Source organism: Sinohyriopsis cumingii, chromosome 19 (assembly GCF_028554795.1).
Source record: "Sinohyriopsis cumingii isolate HCF-2022 chromosome 19, ASM2855479v2, whole genome shotgun sequence".
In the NCBI taxonomy this organism is placed as follows: Eukaryota; Metazoa; Mollusca; class Bivalvia; order Unionida; family Unionidae; genus Sinohyriopsis; species Sinohyriopsis cumingii.
The window spans coordinates 15,177,628-15,203,618 of NC_142979.1; the positions used below are offsets into that span (position 1 = coordinate 15,177,628).

The window sequence follows — 25,991 nt, forward strand, 5'->3', positions numbered from 1 at the left end:
CGGAATAGATTGTTCTGTCAAATAATAACATTTGAGTTTAAACAGGATGAAAGTCTGGAATAGCTAGTTATGTCAAATAATAACATTTGAGTTTAAAGAGGATGAAAGTCTGGGAAAGCTAGTTCTGTAAAATAATAGCAGTCGAGTTTAAAAAGGATGAAAAGTCTGGAATAGCTAGTTCTGTCAAATAATAACATTCGAATTTAAACAGTATGAAAATCAGGAAGAACAGCTAGTTCTTTCAAATAATAACATTCAAATTTAAACAGGATAAAAGTCTGGAAAAGCTAGTTCTGTCCAATAATAAGATTTGAGTTTAAACAGGATGAAAGTCTGCAATAGCTTGTCCTGTCAAATAATAACATTCGAGTTGAAGTAAGATGAAGGTGTGGAAAAGCTAGCTCTGTCAAATAATAACAATCAAGTTTAAGCAGGATGAAAATCTAGAGCAAAGCTAGTCCTGTCAAATAATGACATTCGAGTTTAAACAGGATGAAAGTCTGGAAGAAAAGCTAGTTCTGTCAAATAATAACATTCGAGTTTAAATAGGATGAAAGTCTGGAAAAAAAGCTAGTTATGTCAAATAATAACATTTGAGTTTGAACAGGATGAAAATCTGGAACAAAGCTGGTTCTGTCAAATAATAACATCCGAGTTTAAACAGGATGAAAGTCTGGAAAGCTAGTTCTGTCAAATAATAACATTGGAGTTTAAACGGGATTAAAGTCTGGAATAGCTAGTTCTGTGAAATAATAACATTCGAGTTTAAACAGGATGAATGTCTGGAAAAGCTAGTTCTGGCGAATAATAACATTCGAGCTTAAACAGGATAAAAGTCTGGAAAGCTAGTTTTGTCAAATAATAACATTCGAGTTTAAAAAGGATGAAAGTCTGCAATAGCTAGTTTTGTCCAATAATAACATTGGAGTTTAAACAGGATGAAAATCTGGAAGAAAAGCTAGTCCTGTCAAATAATATTATTCACATTTAAACAGGATGAAAGTCTGGAAAAGATAATACTGTCAAATAATAACATTCCAATTTAGACAGGATGAAAGTTTGGGAAAGCTAGTTCTGTCAAATAATAACATTGGAGTTTAAACAGGATTAAAGTTTGGAATAGCTAGTTCTGTCAAATAATAACATTTGAGTTGAAACAGGATGAACGACTGGGAAAGTTAGTCTTGTCATATAATTACATTCGAGTTCAAACAGGATGAAAGTCTGGAAAGCTAGTTCTGTCAAATAGTAACATCCGAGTTTAAACAGGATGAAAGTCTGGAAAGCTAGTTCTGTCAAATAACAACATTCGAGTTTAAACAGGATGTAAGTCTGGAAAAGCTAGTTCTGTCAAATAATAACATTCGAGTTCAAATAGGATGAAAGTCTGGAATAGCTAATTCTGTCAAATTAAAACATTCGAAATTAAACAGGATGAAAGTCTGGAAAAGCTAGTTCTGTCAAATAATACTATTCGAGTTTAAACAGGATGAAAGTCTGGAGGAAAGCTACTTATGTCATATAATAACATTCGAGTTTAAACAGGATGAAAATCTGGAAGAAAAGCTAGTTCTGTCAAATAATACTATTCGAGTTTAAACAGGATGAAAGTCTGGAGAAAAGCTAGTTATGTCAAGTAATAACATTCGAGTTTGAACAGGATAAAAATCTGGAACAAAGCTGGTTCTGTCAAATAAAAACATCCGAGTTTAAACAGGATGAAAGTCTGGATAGCTAGTTCTGTCAAATAATAACATTGGAGTTTAAACGGGATTAAAGTCTGGAATAGCTAGTTCTGTGAAATAATAACATTCGAGTTTAAACAGGATGAATGTCTGGAAAAGCTAGTTCTGGCGAATAATAAAATTCGTGCTTAAACAGGATAAAAGTCTGAAAAGCTAGTTTTGTCAAATAATAACGTTCGAGTTTAAAAAGTATGAAAGTCTGCATTAGCTAGTTTTGTCCAATAATAACATTGGAGTTTAAACAGGATGAAAATCTGGAAGAAAAGCTAGTCCTGTCAAATAATATTATTCACATTTAAGCTGGATGAAAGTCTGGAAAAGACAGTTCTGTCAAATAATAACATTCTAATTTAGACAGGATGAAAGTTTGGGAAAGCTAGTTCTGTCAAATAATAACATTGGAGTTTAAACAGGATTAAAGTTTGGAATAGCTAGATCTGTCGAATAATAACATTTGAGTTTAAACAGGATGAACGTCTGGGAAAGCTAGTCATGTCATTTAATAACATTCGAGTTCAAACAGGATAAAAGTCTGGAAAGCTAATTCTGTCGAATAGTAACATCCGAGTTTATACAGGATGAAAGTCTGGAAAGCTAGTTCTGTCAAATAATAACATTCGAGTTTAAACAGGATTAAAGTCTGGAATAGCTAGGTGTGTCAAATAATAACATTTGTGTTTAAAAAGGATGAAAGTCTGTGAAAGCTAGTTCTGTAAAATAATAACATTCTAGTTTAAACAGGATGCAAGTATGGAATAGCTAGTTCCGTCAAATAATAACATTTGAGTTTAAACAGGATGAAAGTCTGGGAAAGCTAGTTCTGTCAAATAACAACATCCGAGTTTAAACAGGATGAAAGTCTGTAATAGCTAGTTCTGTTAAATAATAACATTGGAGTTTAAGCAGGATTAAAGTCTGGAATAGCTAGTTCTGTGAAATAATAACATTCGAGTTTAAACAGGATGAAAGTCTGGAAAAGTTAGTTCTGTCGAAAAATAAGATTCTAGCTTAAACAGGATAAAAGTCTGGAAAGCTAGTTTTGTCAAATAATAACATTCGAGTTTGAAAAGGATGAAAGTCTGCAATAACTAGTTTTGTCCAATAATAACATTGGAGTTTAAACAGGATGAAAATCTAGAAGAAAAGCTAGTCCAGTCAAATAATATTTTTTCACATTTAAACAGGATGAAAGTCTGGAAAAGATAGTTCTTTCAAATAACAACATTCCAATTTAAACAGGATGAAAGTTTGGGAAAGCTAGTTCTGTCAAATAATAACATTGGAGTTTAAACAGGATTAAAGTTTGGAATAGCTAGTTCTGTCAAATAATAACATTTGAGTTTAAACAGGATGAACGTCTGGGAAAGCTAGTTCTGTCAAATAATAAGATCCGAGTTTAAACAGGATGAAAGTCTGGAATAGATAGTTCTGTCAAATAATAACTTTCGAGTTTAAATAGGATGAAAGTCTGGAACAGATAGTTCTGTCAAATAATAACATTGGAGTTTAAACAGGATGAAAGTCTGGAATAGATAGTTCTGTCAAATAATAACTTTCGAGTTTAAATAGGATGAAAGTCTGGAACAGATAGTTCTGTCAAATAATAACATTCGAGTTTATACAGGATGAAAGTCTGGAATAGCTAGTTCTGTCAAATAATAACATTTGAGTTTAAACAGGATGAAAGTCTGGAAAAGCTAGGTCTGTCAAATAATAATATTCGAGTTTAAACAGGATGAAAGTCTGGAAAGCTATTTCTGTCATATAATAACGTTCGAGTTTAAACATGATGAAAATCTGGAAGAAAAGCTAGTTCTGTCCAATAATACAATTTGAGTTTAAACAGGATGAAAATCTGGAAGAAAAGCTAGTTCTGTCAAATAAAAACATTCGAATTTAAATAGGATCAACGTGTGGAAAAGCTAATTCTGTCAAATATTAAATTGGAGTTTAAAGAGGATGAAAATCTGGAAAGAGAAGCTAGTTCTGTCAAATAATGACATTCGAATTGAAACAGGATGAATGTCTGGAAAAGCTTGTTCTGTCAAAACACATCATTCGTATTTCAACAGGATGAAAGTTTGGAAAAGCTAGTGATGCAAATCTGGAAAAGCTAGTTCTGTGTAATAATAATATTCGAATTCAAACAGGATGATAGTCTAGAAAAGCTAATTCTGTCAGATATTAACATTTGAGTTTAAACAGGATGAAAATCTGGAGGAAAAACTTTTTCTGTCAAGTAATATCATTCGAATTTAGACAGGTTGAATGTCTGGAAAAGCTAATTCTGTCAAATATTATTATTCTAGTTTAAATAGGATGAAAATCTGGAAGAAAAGCTAGTTCTGTCAAGTAATAACATTCGAGTTTAAACATGATGAAAGTCTGTTAAAGCTAATTTTGTCAAGTAATACAATTCGAGTTTAAACTGAAAGAAAGTCCGGAATAGCTAGTTCTGTCGAATAATAATATTCGAGTTTAGTCAGGATGAAACTCTGGCATAGCTATCTCTGTCGAAAAATAAAGTTCGAGTTTAAACAGGATGAAAGTCTGGAAAAGCTAGTTCTGTCAAATAATAACATTCGAGTTTAATCAGGATGAAAGTCTGGAAAAGCTAGTTCTGTCAGATAATAACATTCGAGTTTAAACAGGATGAAAGTCTGGGAAAGCTAGTTCTGTCAAATAATAAGATTCGAATTTAAACAGGATGAAAGTCTGGAAAAGCTAGTTCTGTCAAATTATAATATTCGAGTTTAGACAGGCTGAAAATCTGGAACAAAGTTAGGTTTGTGAAATAATAACATTCGAGTTGAAAGAGGATGAAATTCTGGAAAAAAGCTATTTTATGTGAGATAATAACATTCGAGTTTAAACAGGATGAAAATCTGGAACAAAGCTAGTTCATCCAAATAATAACATTCGAGTTTAAACAGGATGAAAGTCTGGAAAAGGTAGTTATGCCATATAATAACATTCGAATATAAACAGGATGAAAGTCTGGAAAGCTAGTTCTGTCAAATAACAGCATTAGAGTTTAAACAGGATGAAAGTCAAGAAAAGCTAGTTATGTCAAATAATAACATTCGAGTTTAAAAAGGATGAAAGTCTGGATAAAGGCTAGTTCTGTCAAATAATAACATTCGAGTTTAAACAGGTTAAAAGTCTGGAAAAGCTAATTATGTCATATAATAACATTCGAATTTAAACAGGATTAAAGTCTGGAAAGCTAGTTCTGTGAAATAATAACATTTGAGTTTAAACAGGATGAAAGTCTGGGAAAGCTAGTTCTGTAAAATAATAGCATTCGAGTTTAAACTGGATGAAAGTCTGGAAAGCTAGTTTTGTCAAATAATAACATTCGAGTTTAAAAAGGATGAAAGTCTGCAATAGCTAGTTCTGTCCAATAATAACATTTGAGTTTAAACAGGATGAAAATCTGGAAGAAAAGCTAGTTCTGTCAAATAATATTATTCACATTTAAACAGAATGAAAGTCTGGAAAAGGTAGTTCTGTCAAATAATAACATTCCAATTTAAACAGGATGAAAGTTTGGAATAGCTTGTACTGTCAGATAATACAATTTGAGTTTAAACAGGATGAAAATCTGGAATAAAATCGAGTTGTGTCAAATAATAACATTCAAATTTAACCAGGATGAAAGTCTGGGAAAGCTAGTTCTGTCAAATAATAACATTCGCGTTCAAATAGGATGAAAGTCAAGAAAAGCTAGTTCTGTCAAATAATAACATTCGAGTTTAAACAGGATGAAAGTCTGGGAAAGCTAGTTCTGTCATATAATAACATTCGAGTTCAAACAGGATGAAAGTCTGGAAAGCTGGTCCTGTCAAATGATAACATTCGAGTTTAAACAGGATGAAAATCTGGAATAGCTAGTTCTGTCAAATAATACAATTTGAGTTTAAGCAGGATGAAAATCTGGAAGAAAATCTAGTTGTGTCAAATAATAACATTCAAATTTAACCAGGATGAAAGTCTGGAATAGCTAGTTCTGTCAAATAATAACATTTGAGTCTAAACAGGATGAAATTGTGGAATAGCTAGTTCTGTCAAATAATAACACTTGAGTTTAAATAGGATGAAAGGCTGGGAAAGCTAGTTCTTTCAAATAATAATATTCGCGTTCAAATAGGATGAAAGTCTGGAAAAGCTAGTTCTGTCAAATAATAACATTCGAGTTTAAACAGGATGGAAGTCTGGGAAAGCTAGTTCTGTCACATAATAACATTCACCTTCAAATAGGATGTGATGTGATGTGATTTTGATTTTTAACGTAGCTTTTACAACTTTTCCGTCATATCGCTACTATGTCTGCAATGTGGCAGTTTATAGTGATGTCTAGCACTGGGGCATCATGCCGCAGACATGTAGGATGATGTCCCACCCAGTCACATTATCTTGACACCGGGCCGACCAGTCCTAACACTAACCTCTTAATGATGAGCGCCAAGCTGTTATTACCATTTTTGAAAGTGTTTGGTATGACTCGGCCGGGGATCGAACCCACGACGTCCCGCATCCGAGGCGGACGCTCTAACCACTAGGCCACCGGAGCGGTTCAAATAGGATGAAAGTGTGGAAAAGCTAGTTCTGTCAAATAATAACGTTCGGGTTTAAACATGATGAAAATCTGGAAGAAAAACTAGTTCTTTCAAATAATAACATTCGAGTTGAAACAGGATGAAAGTCTGGAAAGCTGGTTCTGTCAAATAATAACATTTGAGTTTAAACAGGATGAAAGTCTGGAATAGCTAGTTCTGTCAAATAATAACATTTGAGTTTAGACAGCCTGAAAGACAAGAAAAGCTAGTTCTGTCAAATAATACAATTTGAGTTTAAACAGGATGAAAGTCTGGAAAGCTAGTTTTGTCAAATAATAACATTCGAGTTTAAACATCATGAAAGTCTGGGATAACTAGTTGTCAAATAATAACATTTGAGTTTAAACAGGCTGAAAGTCTGGGAAAGCTAGTTCTGTCAAATAATAAGATTCGAGTTTAAAAACGATGAAAGTCTGGAATAGCTAGTTCTGTCAAAAAATATCGTTCGTATTTAAACAGGATGAAAGTTTGGAAAAGTTAGTTCTGTTAAAAAATAACATTCGAGTTTAAACAGGATTAAAGTGTGGAAGAAAAACTAGTGCTGTCAAGTAATAAAATTCGAGTTTAAGCAAGATGCAAATCTGGAAAAGCTAGTTCTGTCAAATAATAACGTTCGAGTTAAAAAAGGATGGAAATCTGGATGAAAAGCTAGTTCTGTCAAATAAAAACATTCGAATTTAAACAGGATCAAAGTCTGGAAAAGCTAATTCTGTCAAATATTAAATTCGAGTTTAAAGAGGATGAAAATCTGGAAGAAAAGCTAGTTCTGTCAAATAATAACATTCGAATTTAAACAGGATGAATGTTTGGAAAAGCTTGTTCTGTCAAATAATAACATTTCAGTTTAAACAGGATGAAAGTCTGGGAAAGTTACTTCTGTCAAATAATAACATTCGAGTTGAAATAGGATGAAGGTCTGGAAGAGCTAGTTCTGTCAAAAAATATCATTCGTATTTCAACAGGATGATAGTTTGGAAAAGCTAGTGATGCAAATCCGGAAAAGCTAGTTCTGTCTAATAATAACATTCGAATTTAAACAGGATGAAAATCTGGAAAAGCTAATTCTGTCAAATATTAACATTTGAGTTTAAACAGGATGAAAATCTGGAAGAAAAGCTTTTTTTGTCAAGTAATATCATTCGAATTTAGACAGGCTGAATGTCTGGAAAAGCTAATTCTGTCAAATATTATAATTCTAGTTTAAATAGGATGAAAATCTGGAAGAAAAGCTAGTTCTGTCAGGCAATAATATTCGAGATCAAACATGATGAAAGTCTGGAAAAGCTAATTCTGTCAAGTAATACAATTCGATTTTAAACAGAATGAAAGTCCGGAATAGCTAGTTCTGTCGAATAATAATATTCGAGTTTAGTCAGGATGAAAGTCTGGAATAGCTAGTTCTGTCAAATAATAACATTCGAGTTTAAACAGGATGAAAATCTGGAAGAAAAGCTAGTCCTGTCAAATACTAACGGTCGAGTTTAAGCAGGTCGAAAGTCTGGAATAGCTAGTTCTGTCTGAATAAAGACTTACTACTATAATGTAGAAAATGATGCAGACTCACGGACGACTTCGAACGATGATACTGTCTAATTAGGCAGCGTACGCAAGTAAAACAAGGTTAAAACAGTCCACTATTTGAAAGGAATTAATGACGTCTTTGACGTTAGGAAATACGTCAGTTTGTATTCCGTTAATGTTCAACTTGAAGAGATGTGAACATTAAGAAAAGAAAGAGTGAAAACAACAAGCTTTGAAAATATAATGTATTTTCCTGGAAAAAATCTTTAAAAATGAAAAGCATGAACTTTGGTTTTAAGAATCAAATCCAAAAATAATCCACGAATAAATTTTTTGAAGTCCTAATAACAAAATGTTCTAACAATTTCAAATTGGAGTCCCGACGAAGAATCCAGGATGGAAGACGATGAGGTATCCTGTAATATGTGGTGTTGAATTCTACAGTTCCTTGCAGATACAAGAAATATCACTCCGGATTTAGAAATCTGAATAAATTTTTATAAAAACTGTCCTTGTTCAACAATTTCACATGAGTACAGGTATTTTACAGAAAAAAAGAATTAATCCTTTTGAATCCAAGTACTTTGAAATAACTCCAGTGTAAGAGCTCAACTACTACTGAGAATATCTCTAAAAAAACAAAGGTTATATCGTATTCTAAAACGCAAAAGGTGATCGCGTGATCATGTTCCAGAACATCGTCGAAATTATATACTTGTTAAAGGTCACATACACCCAGTGTGGCCCTGACGAAAACCAATCATTTTACTCTAAGAAATAAAAGGTAAAAAAGTCTTAAATCAGTAGTCCCACTATGACCTTGACAACAAAAAATCATTTTAAAATTAAAATAAAACTTTTTTACGTGGTTGATACTAATTTTGCTTCAAAGTCAGGATCTAGGTCAACACCTGGTGTTTAGAAAACGAACAGTGAAGTTCAAACTATTTTTTTGAAAAATTATTATCTTCAGTAAATAAATTTACAATACAGTAGCATGTAACAATAAATAAATAAAGTTTAAAACTGAAAAACAATTTAATTGAAACAAATATATATTAAATCAAATATAATAAAATGAAATATACATACCAGAAAACAAAACTCAGTTTAAAAAATAAAGCTCAAGTATGTGAGACAATTGTTTAAAAGTCAACCAATGGAATGGCGAAATTCATACGCTTGAGTAGATTTAATAAATTTGCAATCGCTGCTATAAATGGATACCATGTATTTAGTGAAGAAGGAGATTGACACAATCATATAAATTAAGACATATTCAGGCAAAGGATCATGGAAGTCTTAGCAGAACCTGAAGTATCAGAATTAAACCAGAAGGTTTAAGTTTTGCCAACACTAAGGACGCTGAAAAACCAATCACAATGAAGAGCATGATTCCAGCTGAATCAAACAAGGATGAAAACAGATCAGAATCATGGATCAATCTATTTTGTTACTTAATAGCTGATACACCCGGAACACCTAAATAAAAAAATTAAACGAGATCAAACAGCTTCAAAAACCAAACATTTTCCCCTCAAAGGACTACCATTTGAACTTTATTGATAAGATTTGTAAAACAGGCAGGTAAATTTAGGTCGTCTAGTGATGTACAAACTTTGTACGACAAAATACGACAGCATATAAAGTTGAACAGATTAATTGATTAAACACAAAGTGGAAGAACGGTAAAAGTAAGTTGGAAAGTAAATGATGAATCATTTAACGCTTATGAAAAAGGAGAAAACATAATTACATTAATATATATGATATATCAAACATACACCTATCTTCCTGAGAGAATATATCAAATGTACACCTCTCAATCGGAAACAGAGGAAGCACAGTGCATAAATAACGGAAAAAAAATAGCTCAAAAACGTCGAGTTTATGAAGAAAGCATATTTGAAAATTGTGACATGTGGATAAAATGCGCATTTGAAATAGTTAATTATGGCACACGTTAGAAACGTGATACTGCGACTACCATTCGGACAATATCTAAGAAGATAATTAAAATATATGACGACGTTTCCAACTACATCTGAAAAAGTTAAAACAAAGACAATGTAAAGACCACAAACTGGTCTACGAGATGTTGATGAATACAAAAGACAATATAAAAACTACAGACAGACTGGATTACGAGATGTTGATGAATATAAAATACAATGTAAAGAGTACAAACTAGTCTACGAAATGTTGATAAATAAAAAATACAATGTAAAGACTACAAACTGGTCTACGAGATGTTGATAAATATAAAATACAATGTAAAGACTACAAACTGGTCTACGACATGTTGATGAATATAAAATACAATGTAATGACTACAAACTAGTCTACGAGATGTTGATAAATATAAAATACAATGTAAAGACTACAAACTAGTCTACGAGATGTTGATGAATATAAAATACAACGTAAAGACTACAAACTAGTCCACGAGATGTTGATAAATATAAAAGACAATGTAAAGACAACAAACTGGTCTACGAGATGTTGATGAAAATAAAAGTTAGTGACAATCACAATAATATTGACGCAAAAATGGAGACAAGTAAACATCATTCAAAGATCATATCACAATTACAACCCCAAAGTATGCATTTTTAACAATTTTAGCACATCCATAAATTGAAGCAAATTTAGTATAAATCAAGTGCTGTATAAAGAGTCGTTGTAACTCATGTAAATGAAGTCAAATCCTGTACATCTTTCATGGTGTCTACATTATACATACAAGATTTTGATGATACAATTCGTCTAATGAAACGGAAAACTACAGTCAAGCACAGCGCTGCCTTCAGGATGATACAATTCGTCTAATGAAACGGAAAAACTACAGTCAAGCACAGCGCTGCCTTCAGGATGATACAATTCGTCTAATGAAACGGAAAAACTAGTCAAGCACAGCGCTGCCTTCAGGATGATACAATTCGTCTAATGAAACGAAAAACTACAGTCAAGCACAGCGCTGCCTTCACGATGATACAATTCGTCTAATGAAACGGAAAAACTAGAGTCAAGCACAGCGCTGCCTTCAGGATGATACAATTCGTCTAATCAAACGGAAAAACTACAGTCAAGCACAGCGCTGCCTTCAGGATGATACAATTCGTCTAATGAAACGAAAAACTACAGTCAAGCACAGCGCTGCCTTCAGGATGATACAATTCGTCTAATGAAACGGAAAAACTACAGTCAAGCACAGCGCTGCCTTCACGATGATACAATTCGTCTAATGAAACGGAAAAACTACAGTCAAGCACAGCGCTGCCTTCACGATGATACAATTCGTCTAATGAAACGGAAAACTACAGTCAAGCACAGCGCTGCCTTCAGGATGATACAATTTGTCTAATCAAACGGAAAAACTACAGTCAAGCACAGCGCTGCCTTCAGGATGATACAATTCGTCTAATGAAACGAAAAACTACAGTCAAGCACAGCGCTGCCTTCAGGATGATACAATTCGTCTAATGAAACGAAAAACTACAGTCAAGCACAGCGCTGCCTTCACGATGATACAATTATTTTAATCTAATGAAACGGAAAAACTAAAGTCAAGCACAGCGCTGCCTTCAGGATGATACAATTCGTCTAATGAAACGGAAAAACTACAGTCAAGCACAGCGCTGCCTTCAGGATGATACAATTCGTCTAATGAAACGGAAAAACTACAGTCAAGCACAGCGCTGCCTTCACGATGATACAATTCGTCTAATGAAACGGAAAAACTACAGTCAAGCACAGCGCTGCCTTCAGGATGATACAATTCGTCTAATGAAACGGAAAAACTACAGTCAAGCACAGCGCTGCCTTCAGGATGATACAATTCGTCTAATGAAACGGAAAAACTACAGTCAAGCACAGCGCTGCCTTCAGGATGATACAATTCGTCTAATGAAACGAAAAAACTACAGTCAAGCACAGCGCTGCCTTCAGGATGATACAATTCGTCTAATGAAACGAAAAACTACAGTCAAGCACAGCGCTGCCTTCAGGATGATACAATTCGTCTAATCAAACGGAAAAACTACAGTCAAGCACAGCGCTGCCTTCAGGATGATACAATTCGTCTAATGAAACGGAAAAACTACAGTCAAGCACAGCGCTGCCTTCAGGATGATACAATTCGTCTAATCAAACGGAAAAACTACAGTCAAGCACAGCGCTGCCTTCAGGATGATACAATTCGTCTAATGAAACGGAAAACTACAGTCAAGCACAGCGCTGCCTTCACGATGATACAATTCGTCTAATGAAACGGAAAACTACAGTCAAGCACAGCGCTGCCTTCACGATGATACAATTCGTCTAATGAAACGAAAAACTACAGTCAAGCACAGCGCTGCCTTCAGGATGATACAATTCGTCTAATGAAACGAAAAAACTACAGTCAAGCACAGCGCTGCCTTCAGGATGATACAATTCGTCTAATGAAACGGAAAAACTACAGTCAAGCACAGCGCTGCCTTCACGATGATACAATTCGTCTAATGAAACGGAAAAACTACAGTCAAGCACAGCGCTGCCTTCAGGATGATACAATTCGTCTAATGAAACGGAAAACTACAGTCAAGCACAGCGCTGCCTTCACGATGATACAATTCGTCTAATGAAACGGAAAACTACAGTCAAGCACAGCGCTGCCTTCACGATGATACAATTCGTCTAATGAAACGAAAAACTACAGTCAAGCACAGCGCTGCCTTCAGGATGATACAATTCGTCTAATGAAACGAAAAAACTACAGTCAAGCACAGCGCTGCCTTCAGGATGATACAATTCGTCTAATGAAACGGAAAAACTACAGTCAAGCACAGCGCTGCCTTCACGATGATACAATTCGTCTAATGAAACGAAAAACTACAGTCAAGCACAGCGCTGCCTTCAGGATGATACAATTCGTCTAATGAAACGGAAAAACTACAGTCAAGCACAGCGCTGCCTTCACGATGATACAATTCGTCTAATGAAACGAAAAACTACAGTCAAGCACAGCGCTGCCTTCAGGATGATACAATTCGTCTAATCAAACGGAAAAACTACAGTCAAGCACAGCGCTGCCTTCAGGATGATACAATTCGTCTAATGAAACGGAAAAACTACAGTCAAGCACAGCGCTGCCTTCAGGATGATACAATTCGTCTAATGAAACGAAAAACTACAGTCAAGCACAGCGCTGCCTTCAGGATGATACAATTCGTCTAATGAAACGAAAAACTACAGTCAAGCACAGCGCTGCCTTCAGGATGATACAATTCGTCTAATGAAACGGAAAACTACAGTCAAGCACAGCGCTGCCTTCACGATGATACAATTCGTCTAATGAAACGGAAAAACTACAGTCAAGCACAGCGCTGCCTTCAGGATGATACAATTCGTCTAATGAAACGGAAAAACTACAGTCAAGCACAGCGCTGCCTTCAGGATGATACAATTCGTCTAATGAAACGGAAAACTACAGTCAAGCACAGCGCTGCCTTCACGATGATACAATTCGTCTAATGAAACGAAAAACTACAGTCAAGCACAGCGCTGCCTTCAGGATGATACAATTCGTCTAATGAAACGAAAAACTACAGTCAAGCACAGCGCTGCCTTCAGGATGATACAATTCGTCTAATGAAACGGAAAAACTACAGTCAAGCACAGCGCTGCCTTCAGGATGATACAATTCGTCTAATGAAACGAAAAACTACAGTCAAGCACAGCGCTGCCTTCAGGATGATACAATTCGTCTAATGAAACGAAAAACTACAGTCAAGCACAGCGCTGCCTTCAGGATGATACAATTCGTCTAATGAAACGAAAAACTACAGTCAAGCACAGCGCTGCCTTCAGGATGATACAATTCGTCTAATGAAACGAAAAACTACAGTCAAGCACAGCGCTGCCTTCAGGATGATACAATTCGTCTAATGAAACGGAAAAACTACAGTCAAGCACAGCGCTGCCTTCAGGATGATACAGTTCGTCTAATGAAACGGAAAAACTAGTCAAGCACAGCGCTGCCTTCAGAACGACGTTTATTAGTAAATGAAATTAAACAACAACATAAATGGTATAACGAGTAGCTGAGATACACTCAGATGTAAAATGTTACAAATGAAATTTAAAAAACCTGAGCAGATAAATATAAAATCAAAACAAAGATACTGGTAAGGGTATGCTAAATTACTTAAATTAAAACGCAATTAAAATTGATGACATGAAAACATTTGAGAAAAAGAACCAACAAACAATTCCGTTTGAGTGTGAAAAAAACAGTAAATAGAGAGATTCGATACAATGATAAATAACAGAGAATTTTACATTTAAAATAATGATTAATGGAAGCCAGATTAAAATACTAACAGTACCGGAAATTGCCTTTATCCGGCAATTCAGATGAGCATGAACAATTTCATTACCATGATAAAGACAAATTTAGAAACTACAGAATAATTATAATGAATCAGGTAAAGTATTTACAGTGCTTATTTCTTCATTCAAGTGCAGTTTACATTGACAAACTGAGGTATTCAAATATATTTATATATGTGTGTGTGTGAAATGTTATATTAAGATGTATTAGAGAACAATTATGAATAAAATAATAACTAACAAACGTTTACCCTAAGTAGACCTATTACACTGATTCAAATACTTAATAGCCTTCGTTCTCCAATATAAAGTATCTTTTACATATCTGTTAATTTCATTGATTATTATGCATTTATTTTGTTTGCTCATTATTCATGATTGTCCTTATTTAAAAGAATAGAAATTAAAATTCATTAAAAATAACATCATTATTGTTTTTAATACCCGCAAAACATTTATTTCTATATCATTTCATAATAATGTTATGATAATTAATGACAAGTTAAGTAATAAATAAATAAATAAATAGTCTTCATTATAAAGTAAGGATGCTTCTAATGAATGCCTCATGATTACACGTAAATAACCACAATAATATAATGGGAAGGTCCCACTGGGTTGTAAGTTGTAGAGAACATCAAGGTACACGACTGTTCGATTTGCCGTGAAATAATTGTGAACACCTAGTTTACATGCAGTATAAAAGAAGCACACGATGTGTCAAACACACACACACACACACACACACACTCTTCGGAAAATGTGAAAGTTTTATTTAATACTGCTAATATTCCTAATACTATTTACGACAATAATAATAATAACAATAATAATAATAACAACATCGATAATCGTCTATACCTGAACCTTCGTAATTTATTCTTTCATTTTAATTCAGTGGAATTTCGTCAGTGTTATTTTGTTTTGAGAGTATTCAAAGTTTCCAGTCTTCCTGTATCATCTCTTTCATCCATGAATGGCCCAGTATGTTTGGTTAAATATGGACTGAATTAGTTTTCATGTGTAAATTCGATCGTGACTTTGTATGGTATGTCGAATGATTTGTCGATTCCTTTTACCGTTAACTCTGTACCGCCATAAACCATGGAGACTTCAACTTTCTTTTCCTGGTCCACACGAATTGGCTCTAACAGCAATACATCAAGGTAGGCAATGTTCTTGCAAGAGGGATCTGTAACATACCTCGGCTCTTTCTCTGTTGATTGGTACACGTTTAGTCTAATGGATGTCTGGTCCGGATAAACTGGAACATACTCAACAGGGGGTCGAGTCTCTCCAATAGAGACGGTCTCTCCAATTTTGACATGAATACTGAAAACATCTTTTGCATAGATTTTGCCATCTTTTGCCACCCATTTCTTTTCTGATGGGTGCACATTTGGATCAAAGTACACGTTCGTATTTACCCCAAATGTGAATCGACTAATCCTGCTTTTAAGGACATTAGGCTCGTGTCCAAAGAGAACAGCTCCTCTCATTACGGCGTAGAAAGGATTGATTACGACAAAAATCTTCTTGTCAGGAAATTGTCTTTGCATCTCCTCAATGACAATCGGTGACTCGGCAAAGCCACCAACAAGAATGAACTTTCGAACATGCGCAGCATTGATGATGCTCATTTTTTCATGAATGTGCTGTACTGTCATTTTCAAGGTCTCTTGGAACAGAACATCTCTAATAATCTCAGAGTTGAAGAAAAGGCCGCTTTTTGTAATTTCGAAGTATCTGGAGTATCTGTTGGGTTCTTGGTACACATCTTCCATTATTTCAGCCCTGATATCGTGTGGTAATTGAAACTCTATCCATTCTGGATTTCCTTCTACGATGTTCAGTTTCTGCCTTTCGAACTCGTTCTCCATTTTTAACAGATCAGCCTTTTTGCACTTGATAAATACCGACTTGCCATCCTTGCTTTTAAATGTGTCATGACACGCCTGTTGAAAGGCTTCATTGATCCTCTGACCACCCCAAGCTCCACCATTAGCTCCCACTATCTCTTTCAATCGATTATATGGGTTATCTTGTACCACTTCTACTGCTGTTATGTCTACGGTTCCACCTTATAAAGATACAAAATGAATATTTTTCATTCTCAGAAAGCAATGTTTTCAGATACAGCAGGAAAACTTTTGAAACGTGCGAATTCATGCTTTTTTCTTGTAGTGAATATATATTAAACACATGGACATCCAATAAAATCGTATTCCATTTCTGTGTTTCGTGACATTAATCGACAAATGTTCATTAACATTGTCAAGTGGGTGCTAAATCACATTTCATTAAGTCTGTATCGTTCTACCCTATATTGTTACAACGATCTTCACATGCCATTAAACACAGCCAATTTTACAATTCGTGGCTTCTATATTATATATCTCTTTCAAACAGTGCAATCTCACACATCCTCACCTGTCTTAAACAAAAACCTTTCCTATCCAATCCTAGGATTTCTATCCCCATCTCTTTATTTCATTCGCAGATACAAAACCCCGAGCGCTATCTCTCTTAACCAGTGAAAATGTTTCCACCCCATCGATGGCTGCTCAAGAAAGGCTGCACTGCACATTCGTGAATTTTTGTTAATTTGTGAAGGATGATTTTGCGATCATGTGACATTACTCATTACTAAGCAAAAGAAATATTTGGTACTATTATCTCGATACGTTGATAATTTGTACAAGGATTCAAAGCATAGACCTGCGCAGAAAAACATGATTACTAACCTTTTGCACCATACATGCAAAACTATCAACGTTGTGTGCTGCATAACTGAAACTTGTGTAATGAAGGCATGTGATAAAGCTAGGATGGAATTGTGTAGTGAAGGCATCTGACTACGTTATGCTGGAATTGTGTGACGACGGAATCCGACAAAGTTATACTGGATTGTGTAACGAAAGCAAAGGACAAAGTTATGCTGGAACTGGTATTTGTTTATAGAAGGAGTGACTATCCTAAATTTAAAAGCATTGAATTTATCCAAATAAAATTGGTTTTTGATTCATGACGGCTTTGTTTCTATAACTTGCCCCTGAAGTGTGTAATACAGCTTGTAGATATTCCTCAATCTGCGAAATTTTTTAAAGGCGCATTCATTCATAACATAGGACTATCAATTTTTTATTTAACTAAAATGAGATTTATTTTTTTAACGAGTTACTGAGCACGCGGTACGTTACTAAGTTAGTGTGTAATTGTATAACTACGAATGTGTATTAATTTGAAATGAAGCAGAAATTTAATCACAATCTTTCTTGTCGTGTGATCTTTTTATTATTGAGCCTTGGGTAGAAAAACAAAATGAGTCAGTAATAAACGGTTACTACAATTGGACAGGAAGATATAAACTCCTTGTTTCTGGGGTTTACTTCACACCTAACGTCGTGCTCTATGACTCAGAAAAACTCGTTCATATTTTCCCTATAAGCTATAAATGTTGAAACAACTCTATGTTGACGACAAGTATACTCTTTGTTTGATTTCGTCATTTTTTGCTTTGGACTTAACAATAGCGAATGTTCTAACGACAATATATTTTAGGGGGTGATTGGGGTGGATGGGTGTGAGACTCTCCTCTGGATAGCCACTTATTAAAATTTATTTACCAATCCACTAAGCATTATTTTTGGTTACCTCCAAGATCGATCACCATAAACTTATCTCCAACTCTACCGAGATCGTCCAACCCTGACCTCTCCTGCACAGAAAGATATAAACAGTTGACTGCTGCAGCTTCCGGTTCGAGGGCGAGTACCAACTGGTTACCTGGGATACCAGCCTAAAATGCAGTGAAATGTTTTGAAAATTAAATTTAGACCCTTCATTCATATATATATCACATTATTCTAAATTTTACCACTGTCTACTTGTCTTTGGCGGAGAGTGGCCTCTTTATGTCAGTAGAAGTGTCGGAGTCTCAAGATTTTTAAAGGATCTGTTTTGTAAACTCTGCCTCTTAATTTCATAACCAAAACCGCCACTGTTTATGAAGGTATGTAAATGAAAAATATCACCATGTCGCGGTTCTTCTCAAAATAGTATGCAACAAGTGTATTATCTTTGAAGTGCAATATAACCAAGAAGTTCAATAATTCTCATGATCATACCATTTCTGCAGCTTTTCTCATCACAGACTTGGCATTCTCGTTCCAAATTGCAGGAACTGTGATGACCCAGCGAACCTTATCGTCACTGATGTTTATACGCCTCCGCCTCTTGAATGTTTCAAGACAATGTTTCACAAGTCCTTCAATGAACTTAGACATCACCAATTTTATTGACTTACGTCGGCTGCAGTAGTCTTCAGCTAGAGAGGCATCCTCTGAAATCTAAGAAAACCAAGGACATATTCATCATTGTCTGGTGGCATTTCAAAATGCTATATATAACTGAAATCTAAGAAAACCAAGGACATATTCATCATTGTCTGTTGGTATTTCAAAATGTTACATATAACTGAAATCTAAGAAAACCAAGGACATATTCTTCATTTTCAGGTGGCATTTCAAAATGCTACATATAACTGAAATCGAAGAAAACCAAGGACATATTCATCATTGTCTGTTGGCATTTCAAAATGCTACATATAACTGAAATCTAAGAAAACCAAGGGCATATTCATCATGGTCTGGTGGCATTTCAAAATGCCACATATAACGGCAGCGAAAACATTTTGTACAACACTAAACATCACTTTCGACAGACAAATTATTAGCATTCATAAGGATGTTATTGATTGCAAGCGGATTGGTCGGATCTCAACCAATCCCAGGGACAAGCCTAAACAAAATAGAAAGGGGTAATACAAATTTTTATTTCAAAAGATGAAAGACCAATCCCTTAGAGTGGAACATACATTACAGTGCTTTTCTTTTCTTTGGGAAATGTTCTGACATTGAGCTTGGGCGTTGGTTTTTTTTTCGGTGGGGGGGGGGGGAAAGGATTTTTGGGTGAAGTTTTTTTTCTTCTCTTTTACATGTACCCAAACTCAATATAATAAAGCCAGCTATCTGTGAAAAATTCCAATGCTTTTGAGAGAATAAACTTCTGAGCAGGTCCCCGTCACGAGTAGGAGACGATTTTCTGATCCATATAATTTCCTTGAAATGAAAAGTAAAACTACTGGACTCTTGTTTAAGACAATACAATTGTTAGAAATCAATATACAGGCAAATGAAGGAATAACTCGAGAGACGGAAAACACTAAAACGCCAAAACATGCAACAGATGGTGGTTTTTTTGTATCTAATGTCATTTGTTTTCTGATGGAACTCAGATTTCATCCATATAATATACCCTAAAAACTCGAAAACAGAAAACGCCTTATATTTGTCGATGGTAATTTGTTTGGATTTTTAGCCTACTTTATTTATAGGTAGGCGTATTTCCAGTAATAATATATGTAGACGCTTAACAATTGTTTCTTGCGTAGTACAAATTACTACTGTATTTAATGGTGAAATTGATTTGCATTCGTAAAGATTCAACGCAGCATTGACAAAGAACGCGTCATTATGATGTTAATTGATGCATGCTTTTCAATAAAGACTTTGACATATAACTTTAAATGTGTTTTTTCCATGAAGATATTATATAAAATGCGCACATCAAACATATTAGTACAATTTAGTTTACTTTTTTCGAGAAGTACACTTTTGAGACAAAACCATCGCATATATTGGACAGTTGATTCTTAACCTAGGCTTAATTTCCAATTTTTACAGTATTACAGTAAGAGGCTGTATTTACTTTTAAAGTCCTGAATAAAAGTTCCCACAATCTCTTTCACAATCAAAATATTAAAAAGCAAATGAAATGATACATGTTAAAAACGGATGGAGTTTTTTTATTTTATTTTTAACGTTCTTATTCTTTGCCGAAATTGGTATATCTTATGAGCGTATTGCTTCACTATAAACGGTCATTCATTATTTTGATTCAGTTTAAATGGTCAGTCATAATTTAGACTCATTGTAAATGGTCACTCGTTATTTTGGTTCATTGTAAATGGTCAGTCATTATTTTGGTTCATTGTAAAAGGTCACTCATTATTTTGGTTCATTATAAATGGTCAGTCATTATTTTGATAACTTTATGTGGATACTACAAGACTGAAAGGAAAATTTGAGTGGTATTTTCCGTTTATTTGAGTAGACTGACTGTTAATGAAAAGATACTGAAAGAAATTTTTATATAACCTTTTATTAGTAGGGTTTATTATTGTCCCGATTATGTTAATTTTTTACCATTTTACTTTTTCGAGTTCCTGATAAAGGGTATCGAATATACTGCATTTAATTTCCCATTAACTGAAGAAGACGGCATTCATACGTTGTGATAAGTTTTCGTACAACATTTGCTCTTTGAAAATTGTAATGTTTATCCATATTTAAATGAATTATATTTCTAGACTTTTCCTGGTTACATCATTTTCTATGTTTATTGTGATGGAAAATGTGTTTGTTTGTACCAAGATATGGTTGGTAGTTGTTTTCACTTATTCGCTTTTAAAAAAGATTTCAATTTTCACCTAATGAACAGACAGGGTGACAAAAGAAAGTTAATGTCCCTTTATTTGCACATGTTCACTATATTTTATTATGCGATTTTATATCTCGATAACTATCAACTTTGCCAATGTAGATTATTGTAAGTGTGAATTTCTTTCCTTTTGTGCTGAAAAATATTTTAAAAATGAAAAATGTACATACTGTATTTCATAAAATTTGATCAATTCACAAAAATACTTCTGTTAACCTTTGGATATCCTTAGTCTTTAGTTTTTGTGATTTTTCTTGTTTACCCCAACGTTTGCTTTTCTGGAACTCACAATGTTTTTAAGTTAAAATATCAATTTTCAAAAACAAATCTTATACAATTCTCTTTCATTTCTATCTTTTCAGGTAATAATGGATTTAAAATTAGGGTTCTAAATTTCTAAAAGTGTCTCATCAACTTCAAGGAGAAACAAATTCTTAGAAGTTTCTGAACCATTTTTAAGTCTTTTTTCTTACCTCTTTATATAAAATCAGTTTAAAGTTCTTGAAAAAATAATAATTTTTTTCCGCTAGATCCCTGTCTTGATCGTACATCTTGAAGAATTCAAACTCTGCCTTGTCTCCGATAGAAACTACATCTTCCATGGACGTCAAAAGTAAGCAAGTTTTTCTTTTGTTGGCAATAGTAGCCTGGCCCCAGGAACTGTTCATCCAAATTTCGCTTGGATTTGTTTTAAACGTATCCCGGAACTGGCACGCGTAGCCGGAATACGTTGTTCCAATATCCAAAGCAATTACTAGATCTGGTTCCATCGTAGAGTTAGAGGTTGTCTTGGTTATGTGTGTGTTTGTCAGTCAATCAAATTAATCAATTAATCAGTCGTTCATTGAAGGAAGAGGGCTGCAAGTCCAGAATAGAATCTTTAATACTAGAATAAGTAATCAAATAAGAAAAAGAATATGAATACAATTACAACAATATTTGAAATCATCAATGAAAAAGTTACTGATTTAAAGTTTATGCGAAATATTAAAAAATACCTGTTGTTAATGTTTGGTTCTAAATAACATTCACATTCAATACAAAATCACGAAAGTGGCTAGCAAAATAGCACTACTCGGGCATTTCTTGTCTTTATGTAAATATTTTTTTGTATTTTATATTTCTGCTACGTATGATGTTTATTTTCGTTCTATTTCCCTTCCTTCTTCAGCTACGGATGCTGTAGAAGGAATACTTGTGTGTGAATAGTTGTTCTGTTCATGTCAATGTACATAATACTACAAAAAACCAATATTGCTGACCCGCCCACACCCCTATTTAAAAAAAAATACGTGTATGTATCTTTAAGCTTACTTATAGAAACACATCATATAAATAAAGACAAGATAATGCAATATTAAACACCTCCCAATAAATGTTTGAAACTGTTGATTCAACATGTTTTCGTTATATTAAACTACACATTGTTTAAAGGGCTACAGTTTTTAAAAAAAATATTATATGTTCCTAAATCAATGTCATGGTAATCAAAACCCTCCAAAATAATGCTTGATCTAAAAAGTTTAAAAAGTCCTCAGTAAATCCTCTCGTTTTATTTATAATAATTTCATTGAAATCAGAATTTCCGATCGTGGCCATACGTGCCTTCATATAGACGGTTCCAAAGTTGGAGACATTATTGCAGCTGCTGTTGCAACACCCGATGACACCATCTCCCGCGGGTTGCCTTAAAAATCTCTTACTTTGGCTGCAAAGCCATTCTCAGATACTTCAACTATATCACTAACTTCTCGGATTTCCTTTTAACACTGAATGCCTTTCAAAAACCTTAAATTTGAGAACCGGTTGATATCCCGAATTGTACAGAAACATAACTTACGTATATAACTCGGTACAATAGGCATGCAAGAGCAAATAAAGCTGCCAAAGCTGCCCAGAAGTCATCAGTTTTTTGAATAACTGACTTGGGATATATACTTGCTCAAGTATGTGGAATGAATGAATGCAAGCTTCGTAACACCTAGTACATCACTGGAGAGCCGTATACATCGTATGGAACAAATCACAGAGATAGTGTGCAGATCGCGCATCAGACACACATCTCTGACTTATAAATACATCTTAAACGGTGTGCATTGCATACATTGACAGTGAAACACAATCTTGTAGAGTGTATGGACATTCCACTTTTTAACTTTGTATAATGTCCCTGCAGAGAAAATCTTGGACTGTTTCAGGGAAAGAGGTTTATGTAACAAATGTTGACCCTATAGTTGAAAGATTGCATACATTTACCTGTATCTTCTACATATACCTTTCATCGATTTTGAAGAACCTATTATTATCTATTATTTTGAAGAACGTTATGTCAACGTTTACTTAATCGGCACCATATAGCCAGTATAGTACTGACGTGTCGTTAAAACCTAATAATACATACATCAAATTTTGTGGAGTATGAAGCCGATTGTATAACAAACTATATTGCTAACATCTCCGCTTCGGAGCAGAAAACACTTAAGCGCTATATACCCTTCTCAATGAATAGTAAATGAATTAAAAGAACTGTCCACTTACAAAATGAATACGGACACATTACATCTGTAATCCTTCTGTATGACTTTAAATGAGCTTAGATGTCCATATTTTTGTATCCTTATGTAGAATGCACAAAAACTAAAGATTGGATGAGTGGATACAGAGAAGAACTCTGAGATGAGTTAGGTAATCAATATCTATTCTTCTTCATGGAACATTTGTGAATTGTGCAATATGCACAAAGTGATTACTTTAATGACCTATAGTGTAAAGTTTCATCGCCTTGCACTTTTGTATGAAAATACTAGTGATAGGTGTAAGAGGGAGAAAGATCAACGGTACTAATCGCGAGCAGTGGAATTTTAAATTTTGCAGATCGACAATGACAAGAACGCTGTGTAAATAAAGGCGTGTACACCGTAAATGCCCAACTACAAAAAAGATATTTATGCGACAAGCCAGGTAAAATCATTCAACTAAAGTAGCACATGATGCCACGGCGATACACATTGGAAATAAAAATATAATGGCAAACTGCCAAAGCTATGTACACAATAAACCAGGTAAAATCGTTAAACTAAAATATCACATACAGCAAGGGTGGGGAAAATCCAGCCACGTCCTGGAAGACGTTGGCCATGCCGGACATAAAGCCCTGACCCTGGCAAGAAACATTCGAATAAAAGACATCATTCTGCCTGGATAGAAGTGGAAGATTCTTACATAATGTGGTTTGAATTTTGTTTCATACAGATTCTAAACAATCAAAATAATAAACCTACCTTTGAACATGACTTCGTCGCTACTGAGGTAACAGTCACAAACAGGAAGTTAAATAGCACAAACAGTCTAGGTCATGTGATAAAGATTTTCTGAAGCTCGAGTTCATGGATTAACTTAACCTTTAAGCCTAAGACTACAAGGCTTTCCGAATGATTCTGGAAACGTTTGCACACAGCAGAACGTGTAAAGATGTCATTCATGAATAATTCATTAACGTCATACATTTTAGAAGGAATACCTACAAAAAAGGGGGAGGGAGGAAAGGAAATGGGTTGGGGTAAATTTATCATCATCAAGCACAAATTAGTGTACTAAATCAGCACATCCTATTCCAGTGTTTAAATCTGTCTGATGTTTGACAATGTTGCGTATGAAACCTGCTAACTCGGACCGGATTATGAAGCAAAATTAGTTGATTTTTTTTTCTTCTCAATAGTACCCGATAATTCCAGAAGGTGGTGGCTGGGGGTTGGGTAGCACTGCCATAATAAAACTACATGGTTACGTGCCCTGAAAAATTGTCCATCCTATCAGATTCAATGTTTAAATTTTCTCGGTTCCAAAAGACCCCACACATACTATTATGGGGGAAAACCCTACGTTAATATGCAGCAGATGGTATGGGGTCATGCGGGAAATCCTACGTTAAATTCCTTCATAGGTTAAACATGGAAATGGTATTACAGGGTCACAAATGTTTATGGGGTCAAAGGGAATAATAACTTTTAATTACTACCAAACCAAACACGCACCCTACGAATCAATCACTTAACCTTTAATTACTACCAAACCCATACCCTACAAATCAGTCACCCAACTTTTAATTACTACCAAACAATACCCTATAAATCAATCACCTAACATTTAATTACTACCAAAGCCATACCCTACAAATCAGTCAACTAACTTTTAATTACTATCCAAACACACAGCCTATAAATCAATCACCTAACATTTAATTGCTACTAAACCCATACACTAAAAATCGGTCGCCTAACTTTGAATTACTACCAAACACACACCATACAAATCAATCACCTAACTTTTAATTACTATTATACACACATCCTATAAATCAATCACCCAACTTTTAATTACTATTATACACACATCCTATAAATCAATCAACTAACTTTTAATTACTATTATACACACATCCTATAAATCAATCACCCAACTTTTAATTACTATTATACACACATTCTATAAATCAATCACCTAACCTTTAATTACTATTATACACACATCCTATAAATCAATCACCTAACCTTTAATTACTATTATACACACATCCTATAAATCAATCACCTAACCTTTAATTACTACCAAACAATACCCTACAAATCAGTCACCTAAATTTTAATTACTATCCAAACACACAACTTATAAATCAATCACCTAACCATTAATTATTATCCCAACACCCCCCCACAAATCAGTCACCTAACTTATAATAACTATCCAAACACGCACCCTACAAATCAATCACTTAACTTTTAATTACTACCAAACCCATACCCTACAAATCAGTCACCTAACCTTTAAGTACTACCAAACGCACACCCTACAAATCAGTCATCTAACTTTTAAGTACTACCAAACACACACCCTACAAATTAATCACCTAACTTTAAATTACTACCAAACACACACCCTACAAATCAATCACCTAACTTTCAATTACTGTCAAAACAAAACCCTTACAATCGATCATTTGAGCTTTGATTACTATCCAACCCCAACCCCTACAATCCATCATCTGAGTTAGGATTACTATCCACCCCCACCCACTTCAATAGAACGAAGAGGTTAGAAAGTGTTCATACACATACTTTCACACAAACATGCAAACATACAGTCACAAGGGTAGGAAGTATTTATAGACTCACTA

At 34.4% G+C, this 25,991-nt stretch overlaps 1 protein-coding gene across 1 annotated transcript; it reads right to left on the reverse strand.

The window, feature by feature from the left end:
* Positions 1-13,768: 13,768 nt before the first annotated feature.
* LOC149775169 (heat shock 70 kDa protein 12B-like) lies at positions 13,769-24,138 on the reverse strand. Its single transcript, XM_089943230.1, has 5 exons — positions 24,100-24,138; positions 21,292-21,676; positions 18,385-18,606; positions 17,912-18,056; positions 13,769-16,337 (listed from the first exon to the last, which is right to left on the reverse strand). Exons 2-5 carry the CDS (start codon positions 21,586-21,588, stop codon positions 15,268-15,270), a joined length of 1,734 nt encoding a protein of 577 aa, XP_089799356.1. The 5' UTR covers positions 21,589-21,676; positions 24,100-24,138; the 3' UTR covers positions 13,769-15,267.
* Between the last annotated feature and the right edge of the window lie 1,853 nt (positions 24,139-25,991).